The sequence below is a fragment of the Apteryx mantelli genome, chromosome 1, assembly GCF_036417845.1.
Source record: "Apteryx mantelli isolate bAptMan1 chromosome 1, bAptMan1.hap1, whole genome shotgun sequence".
NCBI lineage: Eukaryota > Metazoa > Chordata > Aves > Apterygiformes > Apterygidae > Apteryx > Apteryx mantelli.
Genome location: NC_089978.1, coordinates 146374050 through 146398466, shown reverse-complemented (window position 1 = coordinate 146398466; position 24417 = coordinate 146374050). Strand labels below are relative to the sequence as shown.

The 24417-nt window shown below is 39.5% G+C and overlaps 1 protein-coding gene across 2 annotated transcripts; it reads left to right on the top strand.

The window, feature by feature from the left end:
* The first annotated feature begins 693 nt into the window (after positions 1–693).
* Positions 694–24061, top strand: RASSF8 (Ras association domain family member 8). Of its 2 annotated transcripts, none has more exons than XM_013947906.2 (4): positions 694–834; positions 12845–13734; positions 17522–17666; positions 18796–24061. In XM_013947906.2, exons 1-4 carry the CDS (start codon positions 732–734, stop codon positions 18915–18917), a joined length of 1260 nt encoding a protein of 419 aa, XP_013803360.1. In that variant the 5' UTR covers positions 694–731; the 3' UTR covers positions 18918–24061. The 2 variants fall into 2 exon arrangements, with proteins under 2 accessions (XP_013803360.1, XP_013803361.1); XM_013947907.2 differs by lacking the exon at positions 694–834 and adding an exon at positions 4675–4764.
* Positions 24062–24417: the final 356 nt, after the last annotated feature.

The window sequence follows — 24417 nt, the reverse complement described above, 5'->3', positions numbered from 1 at the left end:
GGCACAGTGTTTTCAGGGGCTGAAGCACCTCAGCAGCATTTTCCCCAATGCACCTCTTTCCTCTAGAGAAAGACAGAAACAATCTCTGTGCCAGACTGATTTCCTTTCAGGACTTTCCAGCAGTGGTACTAAATGCATTGGTTTGCCTCTACTAGGAACCTTCAACTATTTTTGTATGGAGAGCAAGGTTAGACTCCAGGATGGCTATACTTAAGAATGTCTCCCCCTTGTTTTGCCACACCATCATCTACCACCACCACTAGGGATTATTGGACGAACATTGAAAGTGTCTTTATAATCAGTCCCATGAGACATCCAGGCAATATATAAAGGAAGGGGAGCACTTCTTACTGGAACTGTAATGGTTTTATTCTGGAATTGTTTACTTAATACTGTTTCTTTTGATGCTATCTTTGTAATCACTTTTTATATTTTAGGAAATAAAATTAATGAAACTTCTAGTATATCTAAAAGAACAGAATGTGTAGGTATGGCCAAAGCATGGGGCTATTTGATTCCTATTACTATTTTTAAGGAAATGAGACTGTGTCTTTTTTCTTTCCAATAGATGTTAATTTAAATTTGTTTACCTTTTAAATTGGAAATGCCTCACAATAAACATCAGGGTTTTCCTCTCTTCTAGCTGCTGAGTCTGCTGCATTGTCTCTGGTGTAGCTACAAGTATGACTTGACTGACTTGCATTCATGGCTCTCGGATGATCTGGTGAACCATGGAGCTCAAAGTATGGGTGGATGGAGTCCAGAGAATTGTTTGTGGGGTTACTGAAGTCACAACATGCCAGGAGGTTGTTATAGCTCTTGCTCAGGCTATTGGTAAGTAACTCTATTACTTGGATTCCTGGGAATGAGGTGAAGCCTTTTTTTTTTTTTTTTTTTTTTTTTTTTTTTTTTAATGAAGTTAAATTGAGGAGAGGTGGCGTTGCACTTAAATATTAGAACATGAATGTATAAAGCACAGTGGGATAACCTTGCAGTCTCTTAGAATGCAATGTAAGCTTGCAGCTTTTTTTTTTTTTAAACCTGCTTACAGATAAGAAAAAAAAAAGATCACTTTGAAATCTGTAAACTTTCATTCAGTACAAGTTTATTCTCTATAATAACAATATGCTGCTGTTTGTCATTGTAAATGCAGCCTGGGCTAAAGACAGTGCTAAGCTATCAATGTTTTGAGTACCGAGACAATATTAAAGCAGTGCAAAACAACTGGTTAGCTTACACAAGCTAGTGACATTAACTGAAATTATACACACTGTAAGTATCCCTAACTGTATTGGGAAGAGTACAGATCAACAAAATAGGTCCTTCAGGTTCTCTTCTTACTCTTATACGCCACCTGACTCAGTAAATAAAAGGGTATCTTGGTCTGTTCAGTGTTAGCTCTTTGCTGAACAGTTTATGCACACAGAAATATCTTTCAGGCTCCAGTACAAGAAAGTACATTCCTTTAGTCTTGTCAGATCTTTCTCAGTGGTTAAGGGCATCCTGAATAAGAATTTCACCTCTTCTGTGTTTCCTATGCTGAATTTTATTTTCTGCTAAAATTTTATAATTGGGTTTACATACTGTTTAAATTTAGACACTAGAACTGCATCTTATGTAAATTTCAATCCATAATTTAAGGGCTAGCTTTCACATTTTTCACTATTCCAAAGACTTTGCAAGACTGTGTTAGTGCAGTCCTACTCAATTGCAAAATCATTTATTTTTATAATTAAAAAACAGAGCCATAAATGTTAACTAGATATTCCACCTATAATCATGGTCACAATTTGTCTGAATTTCTGTAGGTTTATTTAGTTAAATGTACTCCTGAACACCATTTTCATATACTTTCAGTAGAAAAAGAAGCAGAAGAAGCAGTAGAAATCTTACGCTTTTTTATTTTGTATCATAAGGGAATTGAACATAATGCTAACTTGTGTATGCTCTATCTGTATGCATCAAATACCTTTAAAATGTCCTTCAAAAAGTGTAGAAAGTCAGTACGTCTCTAAAATGTGGATTCAATAGTTAACTGTTAAGTGTGCTTCTACTGTTTGCGTTAGTGGCAGCTTTTTATTTAATGCTAATTGGTTTATGAATTGCTTCCATCCATATCTCATTTTCTGCCTATAGGCTTTTTAGACACCTGGTAGCCAACACTCTTAAAGTTTATTGTAAAGTACTTTTAAAAACAAGTTTACTATGCCAAGATACAAAGTCAGAGACTTTTGCCAACCCACAATATTGTGCATTGATAGTAGGCATCAGTGTAATTACAGGAAAAATAAACGTAGTGCTGTTCACCATGGCATACTAACAGTAAAATCCTGAAGAAGAAAAATGAAGTAAAAACATACTACAGAACGCAGGACAAAGGTTGTATTTTACCACTCTATTTTGTTAATCTTAAAAGCTTTCAGCTTTCATCTTGCAATCATGGTAATGCTACTAAAATTCTTGTTGTGTCAGAAACAGCCGAGTTCAAAGACGTCTTATAAACAGAGTACCTCTGGGTGTGTGATCAGCATGCAATTTCTATTCACTTTGCTATTAAATGCACTACTTAAAAGAAACATAAGAGGCAAAAAAAGGGGGGAAGTAAAGCTATCAATCTCAACCAAAAATGAATTAAGGAATTAAGTGAAGCACTTGTCAAGAACTATTTCCATTTTGGTTTACAGTTCCAAATCAACAGATAGTCCTAAGCAATGAACTCAGCATTCAAGATCCACATAAAGTATTTTGTAGAAGTATTTATACAGTTCAACAGCCACACTTGGAGTTCAGTACCAGCCTAAAACAAAGCTATTCTCATCTGAGACCATTACTTCTATTCAGGCTATTTTTGACACTAATTAATCCCTTCTAATGCAAGGGAACATAGTTGTGGCTGTCCAGGTGTTGTTAATTCATGAACGAAAGGGGGAACAAGCAGAACCTTTCAGAACACAGGCATCCTTATAACTAACTGCTATTTTTGATGTGCCACCATTTACAAGGAGGAAGCGAGTTGCTTTGATTGTTAACAAAGAACAGCTCAGTGGCAGTACGCTGCTTCTTGTTTTGCATGTTGTCCATAAACTTTCTGAAAGAGAATTTGTTTCATGTTTATACAGAACTTAGCAGAACTGAGTCCTTCCTCATTCATGCAAGTCTTATCATTTTAAAAATCAAATTGTTACAGTTGTATTCATGTCATGTGTCCCATATCAGCAATCAAACATTCATTAAACCATACTATATTTTTCCAAGTTGTATAATGCATTTAATCTTATGCAGATCTATGAAATATTTGCAGGTAAGAAAGTTAGATGAGCAGTTAAGCAGTCAATACAAGGAGCTGCCGAAGCACAGCTTCAAGTACTGTGCTGACGTTCACATGGGGTTATGTGCCTTGTTAGAGGACCCCTTAACTTCTTAAAACAGTTTTTTGTTGTTTTTATGACATACCAGTGTAACACATTAGACTAATTTTATCTTTTGGATACTTCTATTGTATCAATAAGAATAGTATGAAAATTATTCAGACAGCCCAAACAAGCACCGCGCTGTACTACACCATTTGCTCTGCAGACAGCAGCAATTCAGGGGCCGAAAAGCAGCACAGGGCCTCTCCACCCCATTCCCAGGCAAGCTGTCTTTTGTTAATATTCTGTGTTGATCCACTAAATCTGATGTGCACCATATAATATTACTATCTCAAAACAATCAACAAGAATTCATATCTGTTGTGTGAGGCAGTGCATTACAAGCTGCATCAGAAGTACATATATGTTTACGCACATAAAGCACACTGCATCTGCACCAAGGGTCATTGTTAAGACTGAACAGGTCAAGTTTAAGCCTAAGGCTAGCTAAGCATACAAACTTACCACACTTTCTATTAATGCAGGAATGTCTTCAGAACAACCTTTTATTTAAAAGTAAGAAAGAGATCAAAAAGGACTGCAGAACTTGGATGATCCCATAGCCTGCAGCTAAGCTGGCAAGAGCCCATGTGGGTTTGAATCTGGCTCTTTCTAACACCCATAGGTGCAACTTTTTCAATGAGACTTTAAAGAGTTAACTACAATCAGTGTCCTGCATCAGCTACTGCTCTTCTGTGCAGCCAAACACCCAGCTCTGGACCTGAATGCCCATGTCACATGCCCACCCGATGTAGTCTTAGTTTGGGACTGACCTAGCAATGAGAATTTCAATACAGATTCCATTACAATTAACTGTGATAACAATTTAATTTAGACTTTTTTTTTTTAGACTCTCAAGAGGTGGACTTTTAAATTACACTCCACAAAGGTAGTAGGACACACATAACTATTATTCACTTTAAAACTAGTATTCACTTTTATATTCACTCAATATGCATTTCCAGTTGCAACAGTCACATATGCAACTATTTTTGCTGCTAAAACCAAAATGACAGTTCAAAAGGAAAGTAGCAGTAGTAAGGCTTCTCATGCAACACCTTTGACAGGACTCAAACTCGAGAGATCATCAATACTGTTTTTCAAGACAGAAATGACTCATCTCTGTCCTCCCTCCAAAAGACTGCATTAGCCTATACATGCAAAGCATTTCAGGGACAAGACTGCATCTGTTGTATGCACAAAGCACAATACACCACGTACAACACACATCTTTGCCTTAACTTTCCAGTCAGGCTACAGAAGTTTACTTTAAGCATCATGTGAGACCTATCCTCTCATTAAGCATCTCCCATGCTTCATGGCCAGGACTACAGCAGCAACCCAGTGCAAGCAGGTGAGTCTTTGCCCTGATCCCAAGTTATTCCTGAAAAAGGTGGTGAGATGAGCAGTCTTAAATACTCAGGTGTCTCTCTTCCCTAGGGAAAGGGCTTGAGGGGAAGGGAGAGGGCAAAAGCAGGCCTCTGTCACCAGACCTCATGCAGCCTTGCTCCTGGCCTTTCCTCTTTCCCCAAGACCCCCAGGACACACTAGGTCCTCAAGGAGTTGCTCTCCGGCAGGCATGCTTCTAGCTCCCATTTTTCCCCAAGGACCCTGTCACCTGCTGTCCAGTAGGCCCTGTGCCAAAGACCTTCTCTGCCAGGTGGCACACGGACAGAGTCTGAAAAGCATGCAGCTTCTGTTAGGTATTATCTTATACTAAGGTTTTAAAACTGCCACACTAAAAAGCAAGCCAAGCTAGTCTAGCTCTCTAGCTAAATCTGAATTAGCAGCCCAAACTCAGAACAAGGCACAGGAAGAATATGCATACTATTATCTGTCTGTGCCCAGGTATCCATAGTGATAAACCCAGGTATGCCAACCACATGCTCAGTCTGAGCCCCTGACTGATCACAGCTCTGGGGGGCAGTGACACATGCACCCCCTCCCAAGCCTGGACACAGCTTTCTGACCAACTTCATCTCCCATAGATGGCCTTCCAACCCTAGGCGACAGGACGGTGTCTTCCTTAGCAACGCAATACCAAGAAGGAAAGTAATGCATGGATAAAATCTTATAGTAAGAACTCTGAACAAGTGAAACGGTTCAGAGAAAATAGTTTGGTTACCAAAGCAGCAACAGCATTTGGTCCTGAATCTTTAACAGCACCGATGGAAAAGTAACTGCTGGCAATTTTAATAAACCCATTATGATTTGAACTCAATCCCTCTGAAATACGAAGCTGACATTCCATTCATTCTGTGATACTTAAGTTAAAACACCCATATCAATTAAAAAATATATCATTCTAGCTACTTGAGAACTCATTAAATGACAAGAACGATTAGAAGATTAAAAAAAGCCTTTAAAATAGAGGTTAGAGAGAGCATATTACTCAGATTTATTAACTCAGGACACTTTGTAACTATGCAAAACGATGAAAATCAGAATAGTGGTCCAGTCCTAGGAAAACACATCCACAGAAATATACATGCTCACATCTACTGACAGTGAGGGAGATCTACTTAGTTCACTTGGTCTGGCTGTGCTCACAAATGTGTTTATAAGTCTTTATCAGGACTGAAGTCTTGGTTTATTACTATTATCTTTTCTCTTAAACAAAAGCATATAAAGAATTTATCACAATCTGGCAAAACAATGCTCCTAAAATCATTTCCTCCTTTCAACTGCCGTTCAAAGCACCCCAAAGTAATGCACTTATTTTAGTGTAGCACACGATAGACCAGTTTCCTAGAGAGGTAAAGCAGTGCAGAGGAGAGCCAGGGAAGTAGTTTGGCCAAGGTCAGACAGCAGGACATGGCAAAGCAGATAAACCAACCCCCTTCCCAGCTGCACGTGCCACTGCTGCACTAGACATACCACATCATTAAAGGTGGCAACAAATCCTCCCACCCAACCACCGTGCCTTTCAGCAGCGTTACTGTGACTATACTCCTGAACCGTAAAGTCTGCATGATCACACCAGAGGATCACCACAGCATGCAGCTTTCTTGTACTTCCTATAATCCCTATTAATGCTGCTATTTGAAGCAGGAGAGAATGAATCCATGACAAATTCTGGGGTCAAAAATAGCACACCCAGATTTTAAATGAAATTTAGCAGTAAACTACATGATTAAATCAATGTTTAAGCAACACTGGCTTTTGTTTGAGAACTCCAGCTTGTACACAACTATCCTTCTCTTTTTCTAATCCTCTTCAGAGGCAGCACTATGATTCAGTTCAATGTTAAGATTCTTTCTCTCTTGGAGTATTTCACAGCCAGCTCTGGCACTTGCTTTAGCAGAAATTATTTGGAGGAGGGGAGGAGAGCATTGAAATGATGTGATTTTTCCAGATACAGCTGTGGCTGAGCCTTATTATGCTGTAACACATGCTTGAAACAGCATGAACAAATCTTTATTTTTATAAATCTACCTGTTTAGAGGAAAAATACTCAACAGCAATAAAGAACTGATGGCTGCATTTGCTTAATTTTAAAGAGATAGCTGTACTTCTTGTTCAGTGAGTCCATATTTTCCTGATATTGTGGTATAGTCAGACAGCCCTAATCCACAGCACTATTTAATGAAATTCTGCTGTTTTAATTATTTACCATTGGAAATTATGATGAGAGCAGAAAACAAAAAAGGACTTTGCTGAGAAATTCAAGCTTAAATTCTGTACACTACAATATTCTCTCTTGGGAAACACACATGCCATTCTGGCTTCAGAGGATCCCCTCTAGTCTCCAGAGAGGAAGGAAATCCCAAGAAATGCAGTGCAAGTTCTCACTGGGGGTAGAACTGGGAGGAAATCACTTCTGAAGAAAGAGGACAAGTGTATTTGTTTCTGTGCTAATCATATTTCTCTGGAGGATTTTTCCTTTAGATTTGAATGGAAAATATCTAGCAAAAGTCACAGTTACTAAAAATAACCTGAAAATAATAATAATAAAAAAATCTTTCACACAGCCACATTTGCCTAATCTGTCAGCTAACACAATTAGCACATGTTCTTTAGGTTGGCATCTGTTTTTTTCCCAATATTACAATGATTTTTTCCTTGAAAGGAATCTTCATGTTCTTTGGACTCTAAGTCCATACAGTACTTTGCAAAGCAGAACCCTGACCCGATTTGCTTACCATCTCATAATACATACAACAGGTGAAAAATATCAATTTTCACTTGTTTTTCAGCTGCCCAGTTTAAGAGGAGGAATCAAAATGAGCAAGCAACCTTTGCAAGAAGCTGTTCCAGCATAATTTTCACAAAATGCATGGGAAAGCTAGCAAAAGCAGACAAACATGCAGAATTTGCTGTCAGATACATATTTTTAAAGTAGACAACGATGAATGTGATAAAAAGCTAGCTCGTCTCTCCTGGCAAGAGTGCTTTTAAAAAAAGATTCATGGTTCTCCATTTAAGCTGTGTGCTGTGGTTTATTTTTACATTTTGGTGAGGGCTTAGTTTCTCATCCTGAAAAGATCATTTCTCTGACTTGTATTATAAGGTCAAGTCTTCCTGTTACTTTGTAATTTGCAAGCAGTTTGAGTTAAAAAAAGAAATAAACAGTACTGGATAAAACTCATAAAAGGTAATATTAAGTGTTCTAAGATCCCAGTGTGAGGTGATTTCATTCTCTGGAAACTTGCAGCTTGATAGTTTTATGTCTTACTTGAACAGAATTCCAGAGACCCTCCCCTCCAGCTAAGGCATTTCTAACTCCTCCTAACTCAGAGACACCATCAATTATAGCATCCAAATTTACATCTATTTGCTAGTATTTTCTCCCTCATTCATTAAAATATATACGTATATTTTTAAAAATTAGCTTTACTGGGATTGCCAAAAGATTTTTTTAAGAATGAAGATTGAAATTCAACTCAAACCCTTCAGCTTCAAGCAAAATAGAAATTAAAAACTAATTTGAACAGAAACTTGAAGGAGAATCATTTACTATTTCTAAATGATCAAGAGATGAAGAGACAGGCAGTGGGGGAAGGAGATTATAATGCAAGAACAGGTAACAGATGATAACCATCAGGAGTAAAGACTCCAAGGGGAAGAAAAAAAAAAAAAAAGATGTGCAGTCCTTTCCACTGAAGGAGCAATAGCAATGGACATCAATTTGTAAGGAACAGGTCAGGGAGCACCATATAGGCAAGATAAGTGACAGAACTCCTACTAATTGCCAAAGGATTAGGCTGCACTTTGGTTATGGGACCGAATCTGGTGTAAGTGGTCATAGCCTAGCACGACTTGCTATTTTTGACTAAAATAACCCCAGAATATAAGTCCATGTCTTGCATGCCAAAAAGCTCTCTTCAGAACACAAAAGTATTATGTTATTACTGACTTTCCATGACATGAGGGGAGGGTTGGGAACCAAGAGAGATGGAAACCTTTTCATTGCCCTTATCACAGTGGGAGACCAGGAGACAGGGCTCTGCATTTGATCAAGTGACAGGAAAGGAAATTTCTTGAAATACGAGCAACTCCATTCAAACCTAAGGGGGCAGGGGGAAAGCTTTCTTACCATGTAGGTGGTTGAACACTGGAGCAGGTTGCCCAGAGAGGTTGTGGAGTCTCCACCCTTGGAGATATTCAAAACCCGACTGCACATAGTCCTGGGCAATCTGCTTCTAGGTGGTCCTGCTTGAACATGGGGGGCTGGACTAGACAATCTCCAGAGGCCCCTTCCAACCTCAACCATTCTGTGAGTCTGTGCCAGACTTCGATTTCTGCATTTTTGAAATACATTGTAAGGCATTATTTTTCATACCTCTAGGATAGAGGCAGCTTCTGTTTGTCCATGAGAAGCTTCTTGAACTATGGATGTCTTAAAAGGGAACTGACAAGTACTTTCTTCAGTGGATATGGCTGTAACATCAGTTAATTTGCAGAAACACCTAATGTTGCTTTTCAACACAAATAACATACCTGTTGCAGCCCATATTTCAGGTTTTTCAGTGAAGAAGGCTGTGTGTTTTTATTATTATTTTTAAATCAAGGACCTAGCAATAAATTATCAGACATGAGAAAACAAAAGGAGCATCTGAAGAACTTTGCAGACAGGCCAGCAGACAGACAGTCCTGCTAAGCTATGTGACTTCTGAAGAAGCCAGACTGCAAAGTGGAAAACATAAAGTCACAGCCAACCAAGGAGGAAGCCAACAAAGACTGGCTGCTTTCCACCACCAAATGTCAGGTGAGAGCTGAAGGAATACATTTTAATAGCTTCCCATTCAAATTCAAGTGACAATAATTCCTGGTAAGCTAGTACATACGGCCAAATCAAAGGAGCAGACATATGGTTGCTTTTCTGATGAATGGCTTGACAAAAGGGTTGGAAGAGACCTCTTTGCTAAAGACAAGAGTCATTAATATTGGTATTTAACATTGTCCTAGCAGCTCCAGTGAGAAACTGGGGCCCAATTATTCCAGATATTTTCTAGCGAGGATATTTGCCTCAGAAAAGAGCATCCAAAGGTATATGGCCTTAGATTATTTTAATTTGGCTTAATTTTGACTGATGGAATCTTTTCAGATCTCAGTCTAATAACTGAGGATACAGAAAAGACAAAGAAGGGAAATAACATGGGAGAACGTGGGAGCGTTGTCTAGACCTGGGAGTTGGACATTTTGATTTTGGGGGAGGAGGCAAAGGAAACAGGATGGGAGAGAGAACAGAAGGGAGGTAAAGAACAGAAGTCTACCACAAACAACTGATTTATACGTAACGCTTCTTAATCATCACTAGCAAATAATCACACTGGCATAATAGTGTCTAAAAAGCCTATAGGCAGAAAATGAGATATGGATGGAAGCAATTCATAAACCAATTAGCATTAAATAAAAAGCTGCCACTAACGCAAACAGTAGAAGCACACTTAACAGTTAACTATTGAATCCACATTTTAGAGACGTACTGACTTTCTACACTTTTTGAAGGACATTTTAAAGGTATTTGATGCATACAGATAGAGCATACACAAGTTAGCATTATGTTCAATTCCCTTATGATACAAAATAAAAAAGCGTAAGATTTCTACTGCTTCTTCTGCTTCTTTTTCTACTGAAAGTATATGAAAATGGTGTTCAGGAGTACATTTAACTAAATAAACCTACAGAAATTCAGACAAATTGATAGAATTTTTTCCAGTGCTTACCTCAAGTCATTTATAAGGTACTAAGGATTTGGATTGTTTTTTCTCATGCCACTTCCTTGTTTTGCCAACTACTATCAGTCAAATCTTGATGTTCTCTTTGAACTTTCACTCCTAACCTGGAAGTGAACACAGGCTTTTTTTGTTGTTCTCTTATTTGGCCAGCTAACTATTGCTAGTATGACCCATCAGCCAAAGTAGCCTGTTTTCTGGTTAGTGCCTGTCAAGCTGATTTTTCTTGTTCTTTCATCATTATGAGCTAATTGTGAGATGTGAGACCAGAGGAAACATTTCTGCTGCAGTAGCTATATCCCGGGGAGCTCTTTCTAAGTCCGGTCTGACAACATCAGATTGGGGGCCACAGAGTTGTGTTAATTGCCACCATGGAACTTGTCTCGTAGCAGTTCCAGGTGGGGCGTCTGTGCGAGTGTTGTGGTTGGAGGCCGGAGGCAGATCTCCAGCCTCAGATTAGGATAGTTTAGTTCCTTTGGGAAAAGTGCAGTTGGTTGGGCAGGTGGAGAAAGGAGAGAAAATGTTATATAGGTAGCCACTGATAATTACATCTATTTCTCCCCACCGCCCAGTTGCATAAATGGCTAGCTTTTTAAGCACCTGTGATGAAACAAATTCTCATTTAAATGATAATCTATCATGGGAGTCTGTGTGTACATAGATAGTATTAAAATAGCTAACTTTTTTTTAAGGTTAATGGTAATTGTAGAGCTGTTTGGAAATCCACTGGGATAGCACCCTTTAAAAGCAGTTAGTCTTTCACATCTTTCTGTAAACAATGCTGCAGCTTTTAAGTGAAGGCACTTTTATGATAAAGGAAATGGACTTTCTCCTGCATTTGGTGAATTCTTTATCTCAGAGTAGTAGGAGTGTTTAGAAATAATGAAACAACTGGTGAAAACCTCAAATGCTGTCTTTCTGTAGCAGTCAAAGCATTCTATAAGGAGTGTCAGAGAAAAAGGACCCTTAAGCTCAATTACACGTGTTTGGCAGCAGAATTTAATCCTTAGATGCAAGTTACACCTCTCCCTATTCTTAAAAGTAAACCATATTGCATTGTACAGTTAGCTGTTTATATAGAGCTCAGAAAACACCACAACAGTCATTAAAGGATTCGAGATACCCAGCATCTTCCTGAATCCTGTATATCCCACAAGGAACTGCTGAGCTACTGTTACGGATTAATAGTCTGTGCAGGGAGCCAAAGTCAGTGCTGCTACTTCTGGCAGCCTCTCCTGGTCCCTTCTGCGTGCTCTGAGCTGTGAAGTTTTGTCACATCAGCAATGTTGCCGTCGGTCATGTGAGCTGACATAATGCTGATAGGGGCTTTGAGTCAGCTTTCTCCCGTTTCTCAGCTAACTGGGGAGGAGTATGATGGGGAATTAAGTCTCTGTCTATCATTAACAGTTGTCTCTGATCAATGATACAGTTTAGAAGCAAATACATAAACAGTAATATTTGAGTTTTCTTTGTGGGTATAAAAACTGCATGAAACTATCTATTCTTGCTTTCTTCCTCTGGATATCTGTAGAACACTCTACCTCTGCCGTGATGCTGCTAGGAATCAGCATCACGAGGTCACTTAAGTGACTTCAGACCTGGAAAAAGGCTTGGAGGGCTGCAGCTGCACTTGCATGTTCCATGTAAATGCAGTACTCGCTTGTTCATTTACTTTTGTGTGCTGAGAAAATTTTCCTGACATAATTTATAATCAAAATAAGTAATATGTAAATAAGTCCCCAAAATAAGTAAACTTGACTCAATATGCACAAAGGCACGTGGTGCTTTAACCCGAGGAAAATGTGCTAAGAATATTACCTAGCTGTTCTCGTCAGTTGTTAGGGAGTGCCTTTCTTGCTAAAAGGCTGTGTCCGCAAACAGTGTGCATGGACGAACATCTCTAAGATGAGTTTTCAGCGCAGCGCACGTACGGATCCTGCGCGCGCTGCTTTTTTCTCCCGCTAAACTTGTGTGTATGTATTCCTCGCCTGCCTCCCACCCCAGTCCCGCCGCAGACTCCAAAATGCGCCCCGAGCCCCGCGGTGAATCGGCGCCGCTGCTCGGACGGGAGGCAGCGCCCGGCGGGGGGGGCCCTGGGCGCGGGGGTGTACCCGGGGCTACCTCCCCGGCCCCGGCCCCGGCCCCGGCCCCGGCCCCGGCGCTGCCGCCGCCCGGCCAGCGCTATCCGGCAGCGCCCTCTCCTGGGCTGCCTCGGCCCTGCTTCTCCCTGCTCACGTCTCCTCTCGCTTCCCGCAGGTCGCACCGGGAGGTACACGCTCATAGAAAAGTGGAGAGATACAGAGAGGCACTTGGCGCCTCATGAGAATCCCATCGTCTCGTTGAACAAATGGGGACAATACGCCAGCGACGTGCAGTTAATACTGCGTCGCACTGGGCCCTCCCTGAGCGAGAGGCCAACTTCAGACAGTGTGGCTCGAATACCAGAGAGAACTTTGTATCGGCAAAGCTTACCTCCGTTAGCCAAGTTGAGGCCCCAGAATGACAAATCAATAAAAAGGAGAGAACCAAAAAGGAAATCTCTGACTTTCACTGGGGGGGCAAAAGGATTAATGGACATTTTTGGTAAAAGTAAAGAATCGGAGTTCAAGCAAAAGGTGCTCAACAACTGTAAAACAACAGCAGATGAGCTGAAGAAACTGATTCGCCTCCAGACAGAGAAACTTCAGTGTATTGAAAAACAGCTGGAGTCCAATGATGCCGAGATCCGCTACTGGGAACAAAAATATAATTCCAGCCTGGAGGAGGAAATTCTCAAACTAGAACAGAAGATCAAGAGGAATGAAGTAGAGATTGAAGAGGAAGAATTCTGGGAAAATGAGCTACAGATTGAGCAAGAGAATGAAAAACAGCTGAAGGAACAGCTCCAGGAGATGAGGCAGAGGATCCTGGAGTGTGAAAGCAAGCTAAAGGAGTACATGTCTCAAATCCACAATATGGAAAGCGGCCTTGAAGCAGAGAAGTTGCACCGGGAAGTTCAAGAATCCCAGGTGAATGAAGAAGAGGTCAAAGAAAAGATCGAGAAGGTGAAAGGTGAAATTGATATTCAGGGCCAGCAAAGTCTAAGATTGGAAAATGGCATTAAAGCTGTAGAAAGGTCTTTGGGCCAAGCTACCAAACGGTTACAGGTAAGAACGTCCTTTTTATCTATAGCTAAAGAAAAGTCAAAGACCTGATTGTAGTGAATTTTTCTTTAACAGATTTAGAGCCAATGAAAATAAACATAAATTCTCCACAGTGAATTTGAGTAAAAGGAAGAATGTGGTGTTCTCCTCATTTTTAAATTGTATTTCAGGAAATTTTAAGAGCAGGCAATTTTAATTCCACTTGCATGTGTTTTACTCTTTCAAGTATATATTTTTTTAAAATAGAAAAACAAAAGCCGGTTCTTTGTGCCTCAAAGTAAACAGTAAACACTTTGGTAGATCTGTTCTTGAATATTTAGAAGGCCTAGGTGATTTCCGAGACTGGTGCTGAATGTGATGTGCAGCCTTTAACATTTACATGCTCGCTCAGGTCCTTTCCTGTCAGCAGCAGCTTTGGTTTGCTACTGTCTACTGGCTGTCTGGTGACCTCTGAGAAATCATTTGAAGCATGTCTTCACCATGCAGTAGAGTGAGATAGAGAAATACCAGCGCTAATATCAACCAAACTAGCTGGAGACAATATGACTGCATCTGTATGGCAGTTCAGGTAGCTGCGTTGCCCTGCTGAGAGGTAGTGCTCATTAGCTCTGGCGTAGTGCTGCACTAACAGGTCTTGACCATTTTACAGTGCAGACACATAATATCTCCTGCATGAGCAATAGCATATTTAGAGCTAGCAGGCAGATTGCTGTACTGTTGGGTGTTAAACAACTTTAACATTAGATTTGGGGTAAAATATCTTGAGTTTTGGAGTCCTAAATCTTGGCAGCTCAGTGCCTTATACTGCCAAATTTCAAGGCAACTTGCACATCTTTGCTTTACCTTTTCTGAGGCTGAATTTCTGATTCTCACTGGGTCTATCCACCACCCAAAAAATGCATTAAAAAGAACAATCCAAACGCAGCATCTGGATAGATGGATGTAGAGCTAAAACAACTGCTAGCTTACAAGGCAGTTGTTTTGAAGAATAGTACCTCCCTTTTCTTTTTTGACTTGTTGGTGCTCAGGATTGTTTTCTCTCCACCTCCAGCTTTTGTGGCACATATGTCACTAGAGAATCCAGTCTCTACTTCCTTGCAAAAGTTAATGTATCACTTAGAATTTAATAGAGTGTGAATAAATGTGAATGGAAATCCAGTTTGTAGCAGAGAGGTGAACGAGAGACTAACCCTGGGGATCAGACTTACTTCTGGCATTTTAGTGTACCATATGCCATAGGATTGAGGCTTTGTGCATCAGTTTGAGTTGTGGTTCTTGTTGTATTTCCACCATTCAAAGTTACTGTATTCCACAGTACCACAGTTGCAGTAACGTGATTCTATTGTGAATATGTAAAGGGATTTTGCATCCTTGCTCCTGAGCTCCCAGAACCATGTCAATTTAAGCTGTTTTTATTAAACAAGGGGAAAAAATGTAACCTTTTCATCCAAAGCAAAATGAATGAAAACTGTAAGCAGTTTTGGCCATATATATCTATCCCAAGTTTCCAGAGACATTAGACTTACAGATTTGTGCTAACTGAAAATGTTACAAGTCCTTTTTATGTATTTTTACCAGTCCTCAGTAATACCCACTGAGGCTACGATTGAGTTCACAATCTTTCTTGCTCCCTTTTTTTCCCGTAGGCTAGGGTCTAAATTTCTCAAACAACCTCCTGTTAAGTTGAAATCTTCCAGGCTTGTTCTAAACCTAAAGGCACACTTATCTGCAAGGTCAGAAGAAAATCAATTCAGCTCTATTACATGGGGAAGGAATAGAGAAACATTCTCCTACATGCTGAAAGGTTAAATGTTAACATTCATAGAACTAGTTGACCTCAAACTAGAAAAGTTCTGTGAGGTTTTTTGGATTTGGGTGTTTGGGGGTGGGGAGGGAATGGAAGTTAGGAGGTGGGTTTTGGGGTTTGTTTGGGTTTTTTTTTTTTTTGACCTCTGAATAAGGAAGGAAAGAAAAATTTGGTTTGCTAGATTTGAAGTGATAAAAAGTGGCAACTGGCATTTTCAAGTAGGCGTTGAAAATTTTCTAGTAATTTCTCCTACCTCTTTGACTCCCTTCCTCTGGTCACTGTTACTTTGCAACAGCATGAGGCTATGTTTAGTTTAAGAACCAGCTGCAGCACTCTTTGCTCTCTCTGTTTCTAGAGGAAGATTTTAAATGTCAAAAAGCCACCCTTCCTCAAGTAAAAAACCTCACTAAATAGTTTCACAAGTAGATATGAAATTAGGAGCTTAAGCCAATAGGATTTGAGGAGACACTTAACATTTTTACCTTGTTTCCTGTGAAAACTGAAAAATGTCAAGAATGAGCTTTTTTTGATGTTAGTTCTGCTACTTTGCATGTTTCACTTTTTTTTTTTTTAATGAATTTCTCTCCAGTGACAAATTTGTTATATTATCATTCAAACAATCTCATGGAACACCAAGCTGCAGGATTAACATGTTGGTAAATAAGTACAATTTGAGAATTTCTTGTCTCCCATGTGCCCAGTTGTAGAATCTAATGGGTGTAAAATAAATTGTGAGGAGTTTTTCTTTAGAATCTTCTTAAATTTTGAAGCTGGCCTGGTTTCCATTTCTCAGTTCTGTTCCTGTGAAAGCTCTTAGCAAATAAATGGAAATAAAAATCTAGCACAGGAAGCTAAGGCCAACCACATGATCTGAATAGATTTGAACAGGTCTAACGGAAATGCATCAGTGACAAAGCAATTGGCATTTAAAAGGTCCTAATTTAGACTTCAGTTTTGTTATTTTTCTTACTATCTGTTGAGTTCAATCTTAATAGTGACTTTAATGCAAGTTTAAAGTAAGCAAAGGCTATGCTCTTTGTGGACTGTTCCTAGAACAGATCAACAAAATTGTTCTCTGATCCCCATTTGAGTTCCTGTATAACTCTGCTTGCACAAGATAATTAGGGAGAAGAAGCTTGACCCAGCCTCCCTCGCTTGCTAAAATGAGGATGTAGTGGTACTTGCCAAATGGAAATGGCCACAGACATGCTACCTAGGATCTGGGTAGCTGGCCTATCACTTGTGTGGCCAAAAAGGCAAAGCCTGTCCCAGCCCTTGAAGAGTAGTACATGAGATGCAACTCTTTCTGCTAATGAAGCTGAATCTGTATGGGGAAAAAAACTCAGTCTAAGAACATCATATCTATTGGAGCTGTAGGTTCTGCATATCATGCCAGAATCAGACTGTTGAGGAAGATCATAAATGATTACAGTACGGGGTGGTGGCCCCACCAGGATTTGGACTCCATTGTATGAAACGCAGTACACTTGTAGAGTAAGGGAGTTCTGTACATGGGAATTTAAACAGAAAATGTAAAGAACAAGAAAAGAAAGGAAATAACCTCCTTTTAGCAACGGAAGAACTAAATAAATTGTCCAAGTTATGCTGGACATTCCCGGCAGAGCCAGGAATTGGTGCCAGACCAATGCTCAATTGATGCATTTTTCATAGTGCTTGCTATTACCTATATTTGCTCACTTCTCTTGTGTCAGCATTATTCTCAGATGACATAAGAAACATCTGCTAGTGGTCGAAGAAGCAATATAAATAGACCAGTAGTAACCCCTAGCAAGTAATATTGAGTGTTGGTTTGCTTTCTAAATCACAAGAGTAAAATACCTTTTATCTCTTTCATTTGCACTTGAATTTAAAAATCAAGACTTTCTCATCAAAAGGAGAAGCAATGTTAGTTGGCCAAAGAAAATGCTTAAATTCCACTTTGTGCTTGCTGCCGCTTAGTGGGTGTTTTCTCTCCCCCGGCAGGACAGGGAGCAAGAACTGGAGCAGCTGACAAAGGAGCTGCGACAAGTCAATCTTCAACAGTTTATCCAGCAAACAGGAACAAAGGTCACGGTGCTGCCAGCAGACCCTGTTGAGGTGGAGGCCCCACACGTGGAGCTCGAGAGAGGTGCAACGCTCAGATTTTTTTGGTGGGAAGGAAAAGGGGAGGACAACACATTTACCTGTTGCATTAATGCTAGCACTCATACATCAAGGGAACTCTGTCTGTTAGCAAAGAAGTTAGTATAATATTAAGAGAGCATGGTGTCAAATATTTCTCTTCATTCCAAGGGTTTAGCAAGCTATAAATAAACCACAGATAACTTTTCTCTCCTGCTGTGCATATACACATTTGTCCCATCTGTAACCTGTTAGGCCAGTAACTCTCAAGCATGGCCACCCTGGCTGCAGGCATGTAAGATGCCACACAAAATGGGCGCATGTCTGACATTGCTGTTCATCTGGGTTCCTCTTCTTCTGGCGGGATACGTTGTCAAAGAGGAAAAAGGAATGTGTCTGGATCTTGAGAAATCCCAGACAGCAGCCGCATGGGAATAGGAGCTAATCCAGCTGGGCCACCAGCCATCCAGGAGTCCTACACAGATGGCTGTTGTGGCATGTGCAAATCGACTTTGCCCCACTGTGATCAGTGTGTTCTGCATGTGCCCATAGCTCCATTCAGAATTTCTGAGGCAGAAACATGGGAGCGCTTTGAATGTTTGTCAGAACTGTGGCACAAGCAGAAACCCCTTTGGTGTGGCTCAGCCTCCGCAGTGTTGTGCTTTATCCAGTGCTCTGCTCACCTCAGTGTCCTCCTTAGCCTGTTCTGTCCCGTCTCTCAAACTTTCTAACTGAAAGGCACACATAGGGTGGGCTGGAGAGGGGAACAGAAGACGATGACATCCAGGTTTTGAATGCCAGTCTTTTAACAATACAAAGGTTTTCTTTTAAGTGGACAGGAAGTTGGAGATTTGAATATGCATAGGTATAAGCTCTTTATGCTCATTACTGCATAAACACATTGCATGTTTGTTGGGGGGGTAGTTATATTGAGGATGTGCATCTGTTCTAAAATGAGTAGGAAGTGTGTACCTTAGATCTCCATCGCTTCCTAGTTAGGCATCTGAATTATTTGTTGCATGTGACATTATTTTTTTTCTGTACTACACTGAAGTGTACCAGTAAACAGGAAGAAGAGGTATGTTCTACAAACGTTACCCTTGATGATTTTTCTAACTGTCTTCTTTCTTGTGCAGAGACAACATTTCAGTCTGGGTCACTGAAACGCCCTGGCTCATCAAGGCAACTCCCCAGTAACCTTCGGATTCTACAGAATCCCCTGTCATCTGGTTTTAACCCAGAAGGCATTTATGTATGACAGTATATACCTCTTCTGGAGAGGACCTAGAAAGGTACCCCAGACAAGACACACTTTTTTTTTTTTTTTTTTAATTCTACCAATGATGAATGGAAGAAGCTTTTCTGTTAAGCCACCATATTTTAATTTTCTTCTTGCTCTGACACACCACTTGGAGCCATACCCTGTGCACTGATGCTAAAGAACAGAGGAACTGTCTCAATTCATAATTGGCAATGATGAACTTGCTGTCACGCAGCTAGAGTGCAAAAGCCTTCACTTATTTTTGCGACTTCAGAAGTGTTTGGGAAAGTATTATTCAATGTATAGGCATAAATAAAAGACTGAGCAGGGTGAAGGAAACCATGTATGCAACTGATCTGAGGTTTAATTTATTCCCTTTAATCAATGGACATGTGAATGTTGACCTTTTATATTTTTATTTTTAACTTGTGAATAACCATGTACTGTTGTACATCAGTCTGACAAGGTGACTTTGTGTGTACCAACATCCAGCATTTGATCAAGTATAACAACTTGCAATGCAGAGTGTTTTGTGGAGTGCTGAACCTTTAAAATGGTTTCTCACCCCTGATTTTGTTAATTTCTGTTGTGGGTCATAATATGTCATGTTCCATCCATTGCTACCTTTTAAAGTCTGAAAAGTGAGTTTGTGGGATTTACTTGCTGTTGAATCTGCCTTGACTGAAGCACCTAGTGTTCAAAAGATTTATGGAATTTAAACCTTGTCTTGATAAGAATATTTCCAGCATATGATTGAAGATGCACTAGTTAGATGATATTTTATTATATAGAATGTATATTTGAAATATTTTGCCACATTGTATACGCCTTTTGAAAAAAGAACAATGTAAGAAGTTGTCTTCATATGTCTTACCAGAAGAGGGTAGGAGGCTTTCACTGTGTGTGATTTTTGTACTTTATTTTTTCCACTAGCCATTACAGTGTTCTTGTTTTGCAGTAAATCTTAGTGTTGGAGGAGAAAAAAACAAAACATGAACATCCTTTTCCAGCCTTCCAGAATTCACTCATGTTCTGTGGAGGGAAGAAACCTGGTAGAGAGTCCTGTGAAGTCAATAGCAGAGCTTCTACTGACTTGAGTGAGGCCAGGACTTCATTCCAGGTCCCCAGTGCTAAACAGTAAAACTGTTAGCCCCTTTGAAAGATATGTTGCTGTTCAGTGCTCTTACAGAACATAAAGCTTACAAAGAGGAATGGGAGGAAATTCACACATTTGGTAGTAAACTTAATTTACTTTTTACAGTAACATATTAAGGGATAGCATTAAATATTTTGAAGTCACTCTAATGCAATTAAAGCTAACCAAGGCTTAGACAAAAAAAGCTTCCATGCAGAAAGAAAGATACTGCCAAGCGATGTGCTGGTTACAGTCCTTGAACTTGGATTGATAAAATGGACACCAAGTTTGTAGAGAAAGTTATTGGCATCAGTGGGACACTTTGTATGCATCAGGAGTCTAGCCTCAGGGATGAGATAGAGAATGGATGGGCTTTACCTAATTGTATTTGGATTTCCTATTCTAACAGCAATGCATACCATCATCCACACCTTTGCAATCCCCTTGACATCAGAGGGAGTCATAGTGCTTTCCCTGCAATACTTAACATTTAGGTCCCCAGAGCATAAAAGTGAACAGGAGCCCCTGACTCCAGTCAGTGGCAAAATGGCAAAACTCCTATGACTAGTATAGAATCAGGATTTTACCACCGGTTAGGAAACTCCAAGCTTTTTGCCATAGAAAATACTTTAAAAATTCTTAACTCTTAGCATACTCTTGTGTGGATTTACTGATGTGCAGATAAATGTTAATTAAAAGGTGGAGGTGGGTTTTTTTGTTTGTTTGTTTGTTTTTTAAGGAACTTCCTTGTCATACTGACAAGTGGAAGTTTTATAAGTTATAGTAGAAGATGAAGGACTCCTGAGTGTTCAATGCATTTTTTTCTTTTCCACTTATTAATGGCATCATATATTCTAAAAATGCTGCTGTATTTAGACTAACAGCAACAGATAAGGCTGTGAATATATAAAGGACCTTTTCAAATGGACTCTGAATTTTTACTGTTTAACTTGTCAGGTCTGTGTTGTGAGCAAACTGGAAAATGAGATGTTCTTACCCAAGCAATCTTTGCAGTGCTCACAGATTTTACTGTTAGTTTCTCACAGTTCTGTGTTCATGTTTACTGTGCCCATAACTTTCTTTGTATTAAAAAGAGAATGGGTGTGTGTGTGTGTATATGTGTGTGTATGTGTATATATTTTTATATATATACACACACATTTTATATATATAAATATCAGTGCAAAATATACATAGCTTGGGGACAATATCTGTCCAAGGTACTTGAGCATATATGCCTTACATTCTGGGTTCAATTTATAGAAATCAAACAGCCCTCCTGCAGTGCAGATACTTTTGCATTTTCAACACCTTTTGATGTTAGAGAACTGAGACACTCAGCACCTTGCAAAGTCTGGCCCAAATTATGCTGCATGGGGGAGAAAAACACATTGAAAAGCTTGTTCTAACCTCAGTTATTTACTGAGACAAAGCATTTTTAAGGCAGATTTGCATATTTATGCAGCTAATATTTTTGTCATGCTTAAAGTTGACTGATCCATCTCCCATAGATTTGAGTTTGAGCTCAATTGGGCTCTTCGCTCATAAAAACTGCTCTCTTTCTCTGCCAGATTATTCGTTGAAATGGAGAGAGGAGAAAAATAATTTAAAAAGGCAGGAGAAAAGAGGAGCTTTGGAGGGCATGAGGTATGGCTTCGTAACAGAATCCAGGAAGGAGTTTCCCATTTAAGTTAAAAATTGGCATCTGCAGATCGCAGCAGCTGTTTGACAGAGGAGCAAGCTGCCTCAGGAGCGGCTGCTGCATCATCGAGTGGATCCTCCCTGTCAGGGCTTTAGCATGTGTCAAGGTGGTCTGAGAAGCATTACAGCTTCAGCCACTGTTGTGGTAAAGGAGAGGCTTTGGTATCTCAATCTGTCACATGAGACAGTGACAAAATGTTTTCCCCCCACAATGCTCCTGATGCTCATTGAACTTCACCCAGGTTAAAGCTCTGTAGCATTTTCACCATCTCTGTAAATAAACCAAAAAGAAATGGCATGTCCTTGCATTAAATGTGAATTGAACAATGTATTACAACTCTAAAATGTCCTCACATTATAGTGTTAAGAGTTTTGCTTCTGATCAACTTCAGAACCTCACTCTTTTCTTTACAAAAGTAGAAATACTCATTTTCAGAAGTGTTTCACACCTGCTTATGGGGCATTAGCAGAAAGGAACCTGCTCATACTAATTTTAACAAGTGCCATATTATGTACTGGCCAGCATGATAAATACAGAGGGTTTTTCTGCATTAAATAGTTGAATACACAAGCACTAATTTTCCAGTGCACAGGGAATTTATATGGAGAACTCTTTTTACTAATGGGAATTAAATGTGTTACCTCTCTCATCCACAAGGATACAGTTTATTTTTGCTGATCATGCTATGTTGTTGAGGGAAAGGGAGAGTGACTGCTGGGAAAGCAGATAGGTTAAGGCTAATGGAAAAACTTCTAAATGCCCAAGCTATGGAGAAACTAGAGTCCCACTTTGAAAAGTGAGCTAGGAACCTACCTCCCATTATATTTCAGTGGGACTTAGGCTCCCAAGTGCCTGAATCGCTTCTGGAAATGGTGTGTTAGCTTTCAGATTACTTGCTTTTCTAAACCCCTGCAAGTTGGAAGGAAGTTGTTTGAGAACCACCGCTAGCGTTAGACATACACAAATATACTTTGTGTGATGTGAGAGGGAAAAGATCCTTTAGAGAAATAAAAATCTCTTTGGGGGCAATAATTGCCGCCTTTTTAGCGTACAGAGTATTGCATTATTCTAGTGAACTGGGATCACATGAGTATGAGCAAAAAAATGATCTTGTAATTTTTAGTGAGTTATCTTGAAGCATATAAATTCCTGATGTGCATTAACTTGAGTGAATTGGGCCTTAATGATCCATGTAAATAACAACTGTATTCAGATATTTTTCCAGAAAATAGTCTCTAATGGTCTGTACTGTATTAAAGTAAGTGTCAAAGTATTACTTTTATATTACACTTTTTTTTTTTGAACATTGAAACATGCATGTCTATTCTATTTGCTACAGTATTTTAATGTTTTGGATGAAGGCCATCAGTTGTATGGAGATGACAAAACAATCTTTCTGTCTATTTATTCAGTATTGCTGCTTAAAGTTTTCAAAATAAAGCTTTCAATGCAAATATAGTGACTGATTGAAAGCTGTTCTAGCTCTGTTCAGATGCTTTTTTGTATGTTTATAGAAAATGAAATTAGTGAAACTTGGTATATGAACTGTTATACCAGCAGAGAATTATTGCAATAACATTGTGGGGAGGGGTTGGGTGTATGTGTGCGTAGTATATACATAAATACGTGCATGCAGTGAAGGCATTTAGGACTCGAGTAAATGGATTGCTGAAGAATGTTTAAATCCTTTGCTGTCTTGCAAGCAACCTATGCACGTGATCAAATACTGGTTAATGCTTGATACCAGTGTGCTATGCTTATTAGAGACAGAACAAGTAGAGATGGTCATAAAGGTGTAACTCGGGGCTCTTTGGACCAAATGGGATTTATAGACATTCTTGAGCATGCCATAGATGTGTTTCTGAATTGGGCCTAAAAGCATGTTCTGATCCAAAAATATTTCTGTTGCAGCAAGGATGCCTCATTTCAAGCATAGCTGGTATCTCTGAAAACTTTAGTAGTACTGAGATGGATCAAGTATGCCCACTGTATTTAGTAAAGAGTATCAAAATGCAGAGAACGTTCACCCCCATGAATATGATCATCCAGTGAAACTACTAACTGGGGGTTCTGACTGGAAGATTTGAGTTGCTGAAGCTTTAACTTTGAGAAGCAATGCAAACTAACTGTGAAAACATAAGTGAGCATTTTATTACTGCTCTGCTTCAATGCAAGATGAAAATCTGTATTATATGTAACTATTTTTTTCTTTGTCATTTAAAAAGCTTCTATTTTTGATTATTCTCATGAATGGTTGACAAAAGATATTGAATATGCTCCCATACAATAAATTCCCCTCTGAAACTCTGGGTCTTTACAGTTCATGGTTTGCTGGAATTGCATTGTACATCTCACACACATCTCACGATACAGCTGCTAGAACTGCTGTCCATCAAAGAACATTTAGTTTGAAAGTAGGCCAAGATAATGTTCTGTGTGTTTAGATCTCAGAACTTTGCAGAAACGGCAATACTAAATTCATGCTGTCTATTCAGAAAATCCCCAAATATTGAAATGTGTGTTGAGCATTAGGACACTACACTCCACAATGGGAATTCATCTAGTTGGGGGTGTGGGAGGAACACTGGTTGGTGTGCTGCTTCCAAAGAAGACAATAGATATCCACTACTAGAAAGTCTGCACATACTATATTTTCGATC